The sequence below is a fragment of the Malurus melanocephalus genome, unplaced genomic scaffold (assembly GCF_030028575.1).
Source record: "Malurus melanocephalus ecotype Western Australia unplaced genomic scaffold, MMel_1.1 scaffold_359, whole genome shotgun sequence".
Lineage (NCBI taxonomy): Eukaryota > Metazoa > Chordata > Aves > Passeriformes > Maluridae > Malurus > Malurus melanocephalus.
In genome coordinates this window covers 311600-327998 of record NW_026623591.1, presented here as the reverse complement: position 1 = coordinate 327998, position 16399 = coordinate 311600, and the positions used below count along the sequence as shown (strand labels likewise).

The window sequence follows — 16399 nt, the reverse complement described above, 5'->3', positions numbered from 1 at the left end:
GGGGCAGGTTCTGCTCTCACCCCCAGCACCTTCTCCCTTCTCCCAGGGCTGCTCCATCAGCCCATCCCAGCCTGGGCTGATCCCGGGGGTTGCCCTGACCCAGGTGCAGCTCCAGCACTTGGCCTTGTTAAACCTCAGGAGGTTCCCATGATCCTGACTGGATAACGTGATACCAGATACTGTAGTGTGGATTTTGAGTTTATTATAAAGWATCATGCCTAAAACCCTTTTATCTATTCTTTCCAAGGTATTTCATGTCTGACATGATTTATTCAAGAAGGGATGCATAAGCAAAATTTGAAATTTGAAATTCTGTGTCTCTTGGTTTGAATACACATGCCTTGGAAATTGCAGTTTGTGTACCAAGATCTAACATTCTGTGTGAAATCCCTGGTGAAGGTGTRGGGGGAATGATCAAAATGCAGCTCCAAGTTCGGCTTTATAATAGTGCAGCCCAAACTATTTTTTTTTTTAATGTCTGGAAATTCAGTAAAACGTGGTATTTGAGCCAAAATCACTGACATGATATAGAGGTATTCCACTGGTGGTGATTCCACTGGTGGTGATGCTCTCAGTATGCACTTTTCACATTAAAAAATGCCTAGATTGATATTGAAATTTGACTCAAAGTTCAGGAAATAATAGAACAAGATTGTTTGAGAAGTTTTAATTCACCGTCTTTGTTTCAGAAGTTAAATACAATCTGTAATTAAGTGATTGTTCATTGTCCTTTATTCTGAATGTAGGGTTATTCATTGGTTTGGGGCTTTTTTACATTGTCTTTTTTCTTTGTGTGGCCTCAGGCACACTGAACACGTGCCATCTAACTGTATCCAGAGACAAAAAATGCTCATTTCCATAATAACTGTTCTTTTTAGAGCCCGTGGTACTCATAAAAGTTCTCAGTGGTTCACAAGTRCTCACAGTAAAAATACAAATTATTTATAATTTTGGATTTGGGGAAAAAAGATTGCTACCACTATGAACAGTTACAGAAGTTATCCGCAGATATACATGTGTCATTGTTTCATTTTTGTTTTTTATGAGGCACTGGAAGTTCAGAAATGGCCTCATTGTTACACAAAAAAGAGTCCTTGCATCCAAAATTATGTTTGGGAGAACATCTTAGCAGTGAGACCTATGTCAGGTTTGAATTTTTGGTCATTTCTGTAGTGTCCTTAGCCATGGCTTTATTGTAAAGTACTGATTGGTCCARCTGATTTTCTTTATTCTTGAACAGAAATGTTTCCCGTTTGTTAAAATTTTAGAGGTTTTGTGCCAATAGGGTAACCAAACAAACTGTAGTGATAAGGAAGACACAGCTAGAGGCTCTCCATGCCCGCTAGCAGGATCATTGTGGAGGGAAGAAGACGTGATCAGGAAGGACAGGGCTGTCCCAGTGTGGGACAAGCAGATCAGCCCAGGGCACGGGGCATTTCTGGGTCCCAAGAGCTCCTAGGTTGGAGTTTTACTCAGGATTCTTTCTCTGGCAATTTTGTCTGATTCTCATCCCGAGAGTTTTATCCTCATTCAAGGCAAATGTCATCTCAGTAGCTATGAGATGCTTACCCTATAGAATTGAGAGCAAGCAGATGAAATGGAAATATTGTGGACTCTGCCCATTTAATATACTTATGAAATATTAACAGGACAAACACRGGGATCACTGAAAGGAATTACATGCATGCCCTGAGACACCTAAAGTGGGTTTGGGGATTTACTCTCAGAATGAACCTTGTATTTAGTCTGAGATTTGCAAACATGAAATGTTTTTATACTGGCCTGCTCACATTTTTCTCCCTTAGCTTTCAGCTTTCTGGAATTTAGTTCCCCACCTGCCACTTCTTTGATTACAGAATAGCACAGGAGAGAGATGGTGCTCAGCAAAGCACCGCCCTGTCAAAATCAGGATGTTCTGTAGGATTTGCATGTAGTTCAGTCCATGACAGATCAGTCTGCTTATTGAGTTGATACTTCAGTACAGCCTGGAGTTAGGTCCTACCCCAATTCTGCCCTGTAAGTGGAATTACAAGGATATTATTTTGCCTGACAGAAGGGGAATAAAACAATCTGTACCAAGATACAGGAGAAGGAATTTACTGCTTTCTGGTCCTTTTAGTGATAGGAGCATCCATTTCCCAACATTGGCTGGAAAGTGGCCATGAGATGCCTAACAATTTATGTCTTCAGTTGAAAAATAGATTTCCTGGTCTCTGGAAATTAAACTCTTAGCTTATTTTGTAAATATTTACTTTTGTCTTGCCACATCAAATTCCTTTCTTCCATGTTGTTTCTAGTGCCATTGTCTTTCCAACTGCATTTTAGCAGGAAATCCTGTTTGTTAATGCAAAGCCTCCCTTAATTGTTCTATGTTGTTTCTGATTTTGCTTATATTCCTACAAGYGTGTGGTAACTTCATTGTTTTTCTAATTAATATAACAATATTTTAAATGATAATCTTATCCTCTGTGAGGCAGAATCTGATGTGGCTTCATAGCACATGACTTAGAGATCTCTGCTCATATGTAAGCAGTGGCAGATAAAAGGGTACTGTTTAAAATTAATGAGATGTTTTGTCATGAAGATATTTTGAAGTATATAATTTATTATGATCAAGTTTAGAATAGTAGAATTTAAAGAGTGGTATTTAATGTTGACTTGTTTAACAGGGAGATGGGATAGAAATAATTTTCTTACCYAGGCTGCATTAAAACCATTTGTGATGTGAGAGAGCAGCTCAGGTGAATGACTTTTTACATGGGTAGATAGTGACAGGACAGCTTTAAACTGACAGGAGGAAGGTTCAGATTGGATATTAGGAAGAAATTCTRTATTTAGAAGGTGRGRSTGAGACCCTGGGTGATTCCCAGAGCAGCTGTGGCTGCCCCATCCCTGGCAGTRTCCCAGGCCAGGTTGGACAGGGCTTGGAGCACCTGGGATAGTGGGAGGTGTCCTTGCCCATGGCAGGGGGTGGCATTGGTGAGCTCTAAGATCTCTTTCAACTCAAATCACTCAGRGGCTTTATAGCTTCGGGTTTGCCCTGAAATAGCTGACAGCTGAGACACATAGCCTGTTTCCAGGGGGATGCAAACATRTATTTTTGACAAGGCACAAGATAAGAAAAGCAGAAAAAGGTCTGATCAGTGTCCACCAAAATCAGAACATGGCAATACCCTCCCCATGTGAAMTCTTTACTAGCTGGGAGTTCTTTTCATATCCTGATCCCTTGAACACTCTTTGTCCATCAGTGTGGCCCATACAAACTGTGTTATTTACATCCATGATGTTTGTGTAGTCTGTACACTGTGAGTCTCTTGGTTTCACATCATCTCCACAAGCCAGATGGACCTCATAGTAAATACAGCAAGTCTTTATTCAGCAGAATTTAGTAATGTTTTACTTTACAAGATTAGAAAGAAAGATATAAAGAATGTTCTTACTTTCTATTTATTCTGTTACTGAGTATTTTAATTGGTGAGGTCCTGTTTCCTGGGATCCTAAATGTCTCCCAGGCTTCACAATTGGGCTCAAATAAATAAGAGCAGTGCCTCTCTATGGAGTAAATTGCCCTGGAAAGGCCTTGGAGTTCTCCATGGCTATTGTCTCTCTTCATTTCTATTTATGTGCCATTGTAGCTTGGATAATTTGAACGCAGAATGCCTCAAGGGCTCTTTAGTAGACATGAGCATGGGAGACTTAGGGATTTTTCTCTGCATTTATTTGTGCTAAATGGATTTCTCCCATTGCTGGGTTCTCTAAGTGCTCACAGAGCACTTCTCCATCGCCCACAGACAGGCACTTGCTTACAACCTGTCCCCCATACAGGACTATGGGACAATGCATTTATTGTATTTCAAGTGGAGCAGCACAGTGCATTTGTTTTGTTCTGATGTCTTGTATGATCCTTCACAGACCTTTTTTCAAACAGATGGGCATTTCAGGTTGTCTGCATGGAGACGTCTGGGCAGGCACATATCCATGTGTAGAGTTCTTGTACCACAGCACACTTTTTTTTGCTGTAATCCTTTTAAAAAATAGGTCAATCCCAAGGAGTGTTCCTTACATATGCAGGAATCAAGGTTTGGTTTTAACTTTTAGATGTCAGATTTCAAAAATAAAATATTTTCAGAGCTTTTTTCTAATATGTCTGTGGCATTGTAAAATCCTTTTGTTTAAAAGGAGTATTTTTTGTGTAGCTAGGTTTTGGTGTTTAGGGCTTATATTTAATTCTTTACAATAGACAACAATAGTACATTTGGCATGGGAGGAGAGAGGAAAAAGCAGCAAAGAGTATTGCTGAATTGTTTGAGAACATTCATTCTCAAATTTTTKGATCCATGAAACTAGTTTTTTCCATCACCAGATAGTGGTTTGTTTGTGTGCTGTTCAGTTGGTTTGCAGCACTTCTGAACTAGGAGAGCAAGCAGAAAAGATTCAGAGCATCTGAATTTCCAAGCTTCACATAAATTATGTGGAGAGACACTTTAGTCCTCAACTAGTTCTTTACTCAGCACATATAGAATATTTCTAGATATTCAAATTAATTTAAACTCACCTTTAGAAGCTCATTTGTGATTTAAATTGGGAGAAATCCAATCCTTACCCCTTTTTGCAGTCATATAACTTGATCTGACTTTCCTCTGCTAATGTCATCAGTTTGTCTGTGCCCCTTTTTCAGTCTGCCATCTCTTTCTTTGTATCACAGTACCAGCCTAAGCTTGTCTGATACCCTTGGTATTGAGATTCTCTTCTTCCCTCACAAGTTTTTCTTCCCTCTCTGCCATTGCTTTGACAGTGCAAATAGGAATTTATTGTGCCTCAAGCTCCGTTTCAACCTCCTTTGTAAGAGAGATCTGTGCCCATGTAATGATAGTTCAGTTTCTGTTTCAGTAACTTGTTGGGTTTTTTTGTTATTCCCGTGTGTTGCAGGGATCCTCAGTAAGGAAGCTTCCTTTCTCTGTGTGCACATTTTTGCTTTTTGGTCATATCAGTCATTCATCTTTTCTCAAATCTATTGAATAAATAAGTTTTCAAGTATTTCRTGGAGACATAAATTTTCTGGTTTAGAATCTTTGCATTTTCAAACAGTTGGTTTGAAATTTTTCATGCAGGATACCTGGAGCAGTTGCTGCACAGAACATGTTTACTAAATACAGAATCATATAATTGTTTTGGTTGGAAAAGATGTCTAACCTTGAGTCCAGCTGTGCCTCCAGCCCTGCCAAGGCCACCACTGACCCATGTTCCCGTGTGCCACCTTGGCAGAGCTTTTGAGTCCCTCCAGGAATGGATTCTCCACTACTGCCCTGGGCAGGCGTGACAGCCCTTTCCAGGAAAGGAATTGTTTTGTACTACTCCATCTAAACCTTCTGACACAACCTGGGCCGTTTCTTCTTGTCCTGTCACTTGTTATCCGGGATAAGAGACTGACACCCACCTGGCTCCAGCCCCTTCCCTACTCCATTCCCTTCTCTGGACATGTTCCATCCCCTCACTGTCATTCTTGTTGTGAAGGGCTATATTTTTTTTAAAACCAAAGACAGGTGCTCTTTCCACAGTTTTGTTGCACTATGGGCAGCCCTTTGCTGTCTGGTAGTCCTTACTTGCGGCTCTCATCCTTCAATCCTTCATGCTTAGTGAGCAGCTTGGATTAGTTGTTGTTGCACTAAACCTCAGCAAGTTTGTGTTACGTCCAACCTCTTGAAAGATAAAGAAAAATTKAATCAAAATGCATTTTCTCTTCATTTGTCACTCCTGTAATGACTGTGCCATTTGTGAAGTTCAACCATAGTATTTTATAGAATCACAGAATACCTTGGYTGGAAGGGACCTCCAAGGYTCATTCAAGTCCAGCTCCCAGCCYTGCACAGACCCCCCAASAATCCCCCCTGTCCATCCCTGGCTGCGCTGTCCAAACGCYCCTGGAGCTCTGGGACCATTCCCTGGGGAGCCTGGGCAGAGCCAGCACTCKCTGGGGACAGAARAACCYTTTCCTAATGTCCAGCCTGACCCTGCCCTGGCCCARCTTCAGGCCATTGGCGTTTCTTTGTCRTTGATGAGTATTAATATGTGTCACCTTATATATTCTCCCTGTATACTGAAAGTACTTTGATAGCTTGATCAAGTATTTAATAGCTTTTGCTATTTAGATGGGCCAAGAATGTCTTTCTTTTTGGCCTTATTAAGATTACTTTTCAGACTGTTAGCAAGTCTCACTTTCAGTTCCTATAATGCATCCCATGTTACTTTTTACTATTCAACTGTCTTACTTAAGAAAAAAACGTCCCATGTGGAATAAAGTAATATAAATGGTGTGTAGAAGCATCTTACAACAGGGGTACTATTGTGCTTTATTTTACTTCCAGTCTCATTCAAATAGCATTGACAAGGTACATTTTTCAGTGCTGGTAATACCCTCCTTGGAATGAGTCTCACAATCACTGTTCCAGTAGTATGCTCAGGACAAACTGGTGTGTCATTATCCTGGAGCATCCTAGTTCCTTCTTTAAAATAAAGTGCTGGTACCTTTCCTTCTCATTGTCCAAAGCTTTGAGAAAGGGTTTTGGCAAACTCTTAATTTTGGATTTCCTTTCAACTTCTAATTTTACTTCCCATATTTTGTTTCCAWTTTTTTCATTATAAAAGCTGCATTTTATACACTTTTTTTGATGTGAAAAGTGTATTTTATGAGCGTTTCAGATTGATGTACATCAGACTTTTTGAGAAATTTGTTGAGTCTTCTTAATTGGCTTTTTTTGGGGGGGATCTACAGGCTTTGCAGAGTTGACTTTTTGAAAGTGTTAAGTTTGTATATTACTGGTTTGAATTTTATTGTATGTGCGAATACCACATAATCAATTCACTGGTATTTAAGTAACCATTACTCTTAAGTCTGAATTAATTTTTTTATTTATTGAAGTTCAGCCCTGAGTTAAATTAAAAACTGCTGTGTAGAGGGAGGTAAGAAACCAATGCTGTTTTTAATTCCTTAGAAACAAACAGCCACAAGACCTTGAGTTTGTTGTGCAGCCTTGAGTCTTCTTTGTTGGCTGAACTCATTCCTGGTGCGATTTCGTGGTCTGTAACAGATCACATTATCCCAGAATGGTATGGGTTGCAAAGGCCTTAAAGATGACCCTGTTCATGTCAGGGGCACTTTCCACCAAACCAGGTTGCCCAAAGCCCCGTCCAACCAAGCCTTGGATACTTCCAGGGACCTTGAGACTTCCAGCTGCACGCAGCTTCCCGGGCACCCTGTGTCAGGGACTCACCACMCTCACAGCCAGGAATTTMTCCTGACAATGCCAGCTGATGATTCCTAATCTTAACAGATGCCAGCTGTTATCTCATCTTGCTCTTATTTCAGTTTATTTTGCATGCTAAACCTTGGCCTGCGTGTACTTCTGTGAGGGAAAGATGAGCTGGGGTACCAAGATGTTTTTGTTGCTCTGAGCATAAATTTTATTATTATGAAATGTCCATAAAGGATGAGATCAAAGGACTGTCGAGCTCCATAGCCTGCATGACAGTCAATGGAGAGGAATGGATGAAAGAGGACAAGTATTATGGTAGAAAAATCCRTAGTCTTATCACACTGTGCATGCTGCCCTTGGTGACCACATAGTACATTTATATTTCTGTTTGAGCTCAACTTGTCTTTTAGTTAGGCAAAAATAGACGTGATGAAGACACATGAGGAAAATTTGGGAGCTAATCTCAGTTTGCACTTCTGGACTTAGTACCTTGTTGTGGAGGGGGGACCAACCTTGTTGTAAAGTATTTTTGCCTTTTTTTAAATTGTATTATTCATGCCTTGAAAATCAAAATCAAAGCCAAAATCTTACAGACACSAGACACATGACGGCTGTAAAATCAAGCATCTACTTTACAATGCAGCATTAATTGATGATGAAAGATATTTATGAGCTAAAGTTCATACCAATGCTTTTTGAGGCCTGTAACTAAYGGTGTCTGATATTTATCAAGGTGGTTTTCAGAGTTAGAGACATGGACTAATTATAAGTGAATGCCATGGAAATGAAGTTTTGCGCCAATTGAGGAGGCAGTGATTCTTCCTTGGGAGCTCCAAATCCATTCACAGTATCTGTCCTYGATTTTTTTTCTTCTTTGTTTAGCTGTAGTGTTTTTGCAGAGCTCTTTGAGTTTGCAGTTCTGTGCATTTTTATTATGAAAAATTTAGCATGAAAAATTCCTGCCACATGTCCCTGCCCTTGTGCTCTTTTAAGGGATGGTCCGTGGARAAGGATACATGGATGGAGGACAGAATTGTGTTAGGATTTTTTAACCTGAATATCTGTGTTMTGAGCAGTGGTCCCACAAGGAAGTGTCTCAGCATGGTGTTAAGGACATGAGCTTGTGTCAGGAAAGCAGAACTTTGCAAGGGGAAAGACAACAAAAGCCCCTGCACTGCTCCTTTGGAACTGGAAATCAGCCAGCTGAAGGTCTTGCTTATGCCATAAACACTACTTACACTTAATGATTTAAAAAATAATTATAATAATAAAAAATGAATATATATTTAAGGAAAATATAAAGAAATAATTTGTCCATCCTTTTCCTTTCTTCTTTTCTCCAGTTCTCTACGTTTCTGTCAGAATAAATAAATTTACTTTTCGCTATTTTGATTCTATGCAGAGTGCCACTGTATGTTCATTTTCCTCTTCACATATATTGAGCACATGCACTTTCCAAAATCTTGATTCCACTTCTTTGTTTATATTTAAATTTCTTTTAAAGCAAAAATGCTTTATGTATTTTGGAGAAGAATCTACTAGTTGGAAATCGTGCTTATTCCAAATTCTTTCTCTCTGTGAAATTATCTGTATCTTCTGGAGCAGACAGACACCAGATTTAACCTGGTTTTGCTGCACCCCACCATAAGCATCACCAGATTAGTTTTAAACAATTATTTTGCCTCTACAGCACTAGATGGTGCTGATGACAGTATCTCTGAAATCTGAATCTTCAAAGATACCCATGATTGCAAAAGTAGTGCTGCTGTTTCATATGAAGGATCAGTCTGCTGAACCACTTATTGATCCAAACAAAAATTTCAGTCTGTGAATTCAATAACAGAATATGGGAGGGGAAAGAAGTGGGAAAGCTGCCCATGTATCTTAATTTCTGTATTGCTTCTTCCCTTTTTAACATTAAATGTTCAAGTAGTTGTGACTAATAGCTGTGAATTCCTCATGGGATTGAGAGTGCTGGAAAAGCCTTTTCCTGGGGYTCTTGATTAGCAATGGAGTGACAAACACTGATACTCCAAGGAAGCCATTCCTACCATGTGTGAAGGATTCAATATGAATGATATATTTCAAGCYGAAAAAATTCAGATACTTCTTCCARTGTTGATCATCATTTCTTGAGGCAGAAAAGCCTTTCAAACACATGCCTCCAAACACTGAAGGTGCCTCCATTTCTTGAAAATATCCAGAATACTATCCAATATTCTGCTATTCACTATCCAGAATATAACAGTGAAGGTTGATTTTGCCATTTGTGAATTTTTTCATAGAACCATAGAAGGGTTTGGGCTGGAAGGGACCTTMAAGCTCATCCAGTGCTACCCCTGYCATGGGCAGGGACAGCTCCCACTGTCCCAGGCCGCTCCCAGCCCCAATGTCCAGCCTGGCCTTGGACACTGCCAGGGATCCAGGGGCAGCCACAGCTGCTCTGGGCACCCTGTGCCAGGRCCTCCCCACCCTCACCCTTTTGGTGCTTGTTGGTCAAACCAGCCTTTCCACCCTCTRAAACACACATAGTCATCCTAGGAAAATTGGATAGGAGTCCTGCAATGCTCCGAAAAGAAATCCAAGTAATGTTTTTAAACACAGAAAACATAAAAACATCTGTCACCTAACAAGAGCAAATGACCTCAGGTTGCACCAGGGCAGGTTTACAATGGAAATAAGGGAAAATTTTTCCATGGAATGAGTTGTTCTTTTACAGTCCACCCAGWGCAGGGGTGAAGTCCCCATCTCTTGAGGGGTTTAAAGGCCGTGTGGATGTGGCACTTGGGGACATGGGACAGTGGTGGCCTTGGCAGTGCTRGGGGAATGGTGGGATGCGATGGTCTTAGAAGGTTTTCTGTAACCAAAATATTTCTAAGGTGGAGATGGATTTATTTGTGAATTGTCAGCCATGCTTGAGCTGTCCAGGGCCTTAGAGGAGTATCTGACTCCTTGCAGCTGCTGAGGATGATCTGGTTGCYTTTACCCACTGCTGCATTTTCAACCATTCTCCTTGTAAATCAGGTTACCCTCTGTGTCATTATCATGCTTTTTCCCAAAATGCAAGAAAAATGTGTTTATTTCTCTGTATGTGTATGGACCTCTGATTTAACAGATTATTTATAAAGGTGAGGTAATCCTTTTTTCCCTAACTTAGGCTAAAATAAATTTGAAAATAATATGTACTAGTAAAAATGCTATACCGTATACTAGTAACTGAGCTTCTAAATACCCACAGCTTTTGTCATATACTTGGGTTTCTCCTGACTGAGCAATTAAGTTATTAGAATKGATAATACATGAGATACTTAAGAATATGTTAAAATGTACTGGATGAGATGCTGCACTTAAAAATTGCATTCTAGTGAACATAAAACAGTTGTGAACTAAAATTGCATGTATACCATTCCTTCTGTGACAGTTTGACTTTTAAGAATTTAATCATGAACATAAAATGTTCTTCAGATCATATATTGTATAGAATATTTCTGATTCAAACTTTGCTATTAGTTACCCAGGTGTTAAATAAGTAAATAAATAACACAATTATTGTGCATTGCATTCTAATAATATTGTTTATATGATAAGACTTCTCTTTTGATTGAACAATTATAAGTATTTCAGGACCATATAGTGAAGTTATTTCAATTTTTTTCCCCAGTCTGTTTTCTCTGTTGTCTAAAAAACACAACAAAGTGCTGGAGCAAGCCACGCAGTCCTTGAGAGGTTCTCTGGGTTCAAACGACTCTCCACTTCCTGATTATGTGAGTATCAAAATGAATGTTGTAATGGGTGCTTCGAGCTTCAAGTCATACATCCCTAAATCTGCAAAGAATTCTCAGAGTGTGGCAGCTGAGCAACCACTGACATCAAAATASAGGAACCTGTATGAATGATATCATGTCTGAAAACGTCTTTAAAAACAAGAATTACACTTAGAAATGGCAGAACAAAACCACAACTATTCAGAGGGAAGAGACTTACTTTCAACTCGTGTTTTTCAGGCCATTTGTAATTCAGTATATTCAAATCACACAGTTGAAATCAGCATTTTTAAGAACTGGGCTTTACCATCCACAGAATCTTAAAATGCCTAAAAATGATTGAACATAATTCCCAGTGAGTCTCTGAGGGAGTAGTGGAGTCATGGGGCAAAGTTAGTATGTTCTGAATACATGGATACTTGCAGTTCCCTTCCGTTTGCTGAGCCAATGCCCACAAGTAGGCAACAATTTTGTATTTAATTGCACAGCTTGTTGGGAAATCTCTACTTTGGGTAGAAGAGGACTTGAATAATATCTTTGTACTGCTGAGTACCTTTAGTTCTGTACTCATTTGAACCCTCACTGCAGCACTGGCTGAAGGAAAGAAAAGTTCGTTTATCAGTTGATTGGGATTTTTGAGGATGAAAATTTAACAGCTGTTTTATTTTCAGGGCTAGTATGTGCTCCAGAATMTGCCTGCCTCTAGCATCAAATATAAAAATACTTTAAAAGATAATTTGATATTATAGTTAAATGACTTAAATAAGGAAACAGCATGATACATGTTTGTAAAAGAGCACATACAAATACATACRTCTGTTTATGTGCATGCACACATAGGCATGTAATAACATGCATATGAAGATACATATTTTAGGATGTGTAAGAACACAATGCTTGAAAAGTATTTAATAGATTTTGGACTTCTTTTTAACTTGCTGGATGCAAACAATACTGCCATGAAGGAAAGGCTTTCTGTACWAAGTTGTCCCCTTACATAAAGAAACAGCTGAGCAATCCAGCTGATAGAGCTGGGAAAGCTCCTTGGACTACAGCCAAGARGCTTAGATACTTCACTGGATTTCTTCTCTCTTTATCATTGGTATGATGTTGTGATGGAAGGGAGAAAGGGAGCACTTGGAAAGACTGGTGAGGGGAGAGTAAAATAAGTACATGGCCTCTATTTTGAAACAAGAAGATAAATTATTAAGCATGGCTTTCTGCTCCTTTCTTTTYCCTCTCCAAACTGCTCATGTTACAGCTCAATCTGAAGCATAGACAATTGACTAAATAAAAGTTGAGGCCAGATTTCATCACTTCAGCATTTTCTGCTTCTGAAAGCCTGTGTTTATTGTGTGTAAGAGGAAGGAAGAGTTTAGGAGCTGAGGGAACTAACGTGTGAAGTCCTGAAGCCCATTCTACCTCTGTATCCCAGCATGGAGCTGAAGAAAGGGGTGATTCCAATATTGCATGGTCTGCACTGGTTTATTTATTGAGAATTGGAAGCTTGCCCAATAAGCTGTTCTCTTCGCAGGTTTTGTTCAGACCAAGTATATATTTTAAAAATGCATTTCTCACTATTTTTTCATTCACTTTGATTTAGAAATTATTCATTTGCTTCCTGTGCTCTGTAATCCAGTGGGGAATTTGCATTGAACCTCCCTCCAAAGGTTAAACCATTTATTTAAGTATTTTAGGTGCTGCTAAAGGTATTGTCTCAAATTCTGGGTGTTTGAACAGTAGTACTTTTTATATTCTTTTAAGATTTTGACCCAATACACAGTCCCTAAGCTTATAATCACTGGTGATGGTAGGATTATACTGTGTTCTATCTTTACCGTTTTTCTTAACGTTTCTTTCTGCTGCAGCCTGCCATCAGGTGTGTGATGTGCCAGTAGAGCTGGGAACTGGAGTAAGGAGCTGACCCAGTTGGCCTTGATATCGTCCTTGTTGAGGTTTTCCTGGTTTTTAGAAAAGAAAAGAGCAATTTTTTTTCATTTATTGAGGTTGGACCAGTGTCCAGGTCCTTTCCTAATAAACTCTTGTCAGTGTGGTGAGATTAGGGAGCAGGATGGAGAAGCCAGCAGGCCAGAGAGAAACACCTCCTCTCATTATTGCCTCAAAAACAGGATCCTTGGTCTGACTAATTCTCATGCTGATTTGTTTGCTTGTTTCACAAGCGGTATTATTATACATTGCTTTTGTAGCAGCATTGACCTGTTTTGAAATACCACCCTTTGATCCAATTGGAAATAGAAAAGTCCACTGAGGTTTATCTTTCTTGCTTTCTTCCATTCAATGAAAGCACAGTTTCCAACATTTTTAGCAAACAAGAAAACTGTAATAATATAATTGAGAATTTTGCTTCTTTCAGTTCCAATCAAGCCATATTACTTAAGTAAACATAATGATTTTCRTGGTAATTTGATTACAGCCTAATGTAATTTATTAAATCAGAGGTACTTAACAGCATAACTAGAGACATGCTAACTTTTCTTGGGGAACAGCACGAGTGTTGCTGGAGCTACCATCTACCCAAAAAATTCTTTATAAGAATTTCATCATATTCTTTGATTTTCGAGCACTACCCCTACTTGTTACAGCWGCGAGATTCTCCTTAACTCTTTCTAGGGAAAGAATGGGTGGAAAAGAAGATTTTTGGCAAGTTTATGTCATTTTATTGCTGATATAAGAAAAAACCCTGTTTCCTTAATGCAARAATAGAGGAAAATGAAAGTCAAATGTAGGAATAGTTTTAGCTTAAAGTATTTTGACATGCATCATCCTTTGAGTCTGACCTTCTAAATTTTGGGTTTAAAAAAAAAATAAATTGTTCTAGCCAGATGAAGTTTAAATGTGTTAGGAAAAATTCTAAAACTAATCCCACTTAGTGCCAACATATTCAATTATTTAATACATAGGATTGCCATTTAAAAAGAACTTTAGTGGTGGWTGAAATTTGTCAGGGATAGAAACCTTGTAGTGTAATATCAAACTTTTCATCTTAGTAGGTGTACTCCTATCAATAAATGGRGAACTATCCTTTAATCCTCTGTCCAAAAACTGTTGGGTTTTTGGGTTATTTAGGATAGAAATAAATGCCTGTTGGCAATCGAAAGGGAAAAATATAAGAAATAGAAATGTAGTGAGCTCTGTATGTGCATGTGTATATATAAAAATATGTATTTTAATATATATTTATATATGTGAAGTCTGCAGTAGCAAAGCCTGGTGGTACTGGAAGAGTTCCCAATCAGAGCTGACTTCTCCTCACTCCTTCCCAGTCCAGTAAATTGACCCATTGTGCAAAGCTGGCTTTCATGGAGGGCTGGAATTCTGCAAACGTTGATGAGTTTTTCCTCTCATCTTGATAACCAGAATTAAACTTTGCATCTGGATGACAAGATTTCTGTATTATTTTCTTTTCCCCCTCAGTTTGTGCTTCATAATGGGCTAAATGAATTCCAATATTTAGATTCTTCTTTGATTTTCCCCTGATTTATACGGTAAATAGAAAGCAGCTGCCTGTTTAACCATCTAACTCTTGAAACTCCTAGGCCCCTCAAGCGTCATCTGGAAGTAATGTAGCTTGTAAAACAAAGCTAAGAAGAAAAAGCAATGTTTGTTTTATGTGGGATGAATGACTTCAGTTGGGGTCCCTCTAATTCAGCCATTATGGGGGTTATTAAAAAGCAGTATTACAAAAGTGGTTTCAACAAAAAAGAAATTTGGGGTGGGGGGGATGCTTATATCTTGTTATTACATTTGATTATATTCAAAGCTCCAAGTACTTCATAAATACTGCTGCTTTTGAGTTTCCCCAAGAGAGAACCAGCCCAGTCTCCCCTCTGTACATCAATAGATGTTAAAAGGTTCCCCTGCGTCATTTACTTCCTAGGACGAAATTGTCTGTTATAGTTAAGAACTCCATATTTATCTTAGAAACTTGGAATTGCTAAAGAGTAGGTAAAATCAGGTCCATGAACTGCAGTATTTGCTTTTAAACATAATGGAGCAGATCTAAACTCTGTTCATGTTCTAGATTCAGTTACATGCAGGGAAGTTAGTTTTTAATCCAATCTGAAGCAAACAAGTGTTTCATTCACTATTGATGTGAACAATTTGACCTTTAAATAAATATTGTGATGTTTTGGGGGTTAGAATGAGATGGTCTTTAAGCCATTCCAGCCCAAACCATTCTAGGATTATATGATTCTATGAATCATAGAACCATTTGGAAAAGACCTTTAGGATCATGAAATCCTATAATATGTACCGTGCTTGCATATCTAATATTACATTAGGTATCCCGCAGCTCTGTCTGGTTTTTTTTATTATCTAAAGAGCAGTTTAATGCAGAGCCCTGCCAATGTAGAAGTGTTCTCTAATAAACGTGTGTTATTGTGAAGGAATAGGAAGTCTTCCCCACAATCATCTGATGACTCCAGTAATGATGCAGAAATGAAATTAAACCCACTTCCAAATAAACTGGTTGGGCATAATAGAGTTAGTGTGATGCAATTAACGTTGTTCCACTGGTAGTCTGTGAAGTGCTGCTCAGTGGTAACTGCTAAGAACACACAGAATGCTTAGCGCTGAATACCATGGTGGCAGAATGGGAAACTTTTACCAAATTAAATGAAGACTCCTAACTGAGATATGTCTGTATTTGTCAAATACTGGTGTGAGGAAAAAAGCTAAGGTAGTTTTGTTCTGTTGGGGTGTTTTTTGTCATAATCTTTCTTTAAAACTCAGAAACCACCTACTTGCCACCCGAAAGCACTGCCTAGTTCTCATCAGTGGGTTTTTTGCCTCTATTTTTTTCCATTTCCAAATGTCATCAAATAACTCAGTAAGATTTTTTTTAAATGCCTTAGTTGTGCCTTGTTAATGGTCAAAAAAACTTGATTTTTGTGTGTGAATTTTTAGATTTTCATGTTGTCAAGAGAAATAAACTTAAAATGGGATGATAAAAGAAAAATTTTTATTAGGGTGTTGTTTACTGAAAGCATATGGTAAAGCAATATACTGCTGGGTGGGTTTTGTATGGAAAGTGGTTTCTAGTAGTTTAAGTTGCACTTAATAGGAGAGTCACCTTGTTTTGCACTATAATACCTCCTTTTTGATTACTCTGACTTGATGGCAGATGAAGTAACATTTTCAATATCAGGTTATTCTTGGGCTTGTCTGTTTCCAGTATTGAGCAGAGGGCCTATAAATACTTTTTCTAAATATTAGTCATACCCTCCTCCAGATGAATTATATTTTATAGAATATTACTCCTACCTAATCCYCCTATTTTTAAATCACCAAAAAATAGCTATTTCAGAATAGACTGAAATAACCAACCTAACCCAAATCTAAAGCAAGCTTTTCTATTGA

General features: G+C 38.6%; 1 protein-coding gene across 6 annotated transcripts in view; it reads left to right on the top strand.

Annotated features, from left to right (window-relative positions):
• DYM (dymeclin) overlaps window positions 1-16399 on the top strand; it is a 208459-nt gene that overhangs the window by 133353 nt on the left and 58707 nt on the right. For all 6 annotated transcript variants that reach the window (XM_057378441.1, XM_057378440.1, XM_057378438.1 and 3 more), the window contains one exon: window positions 10915-11017. In XM_057378441.1, the coding sequence (XP_057234424.1) occupies window positions 10915-11017 (103 nt within the window). The remainder of the gene's footprint in view (window positions 1-10914; window positions 11018-16399) is intronic.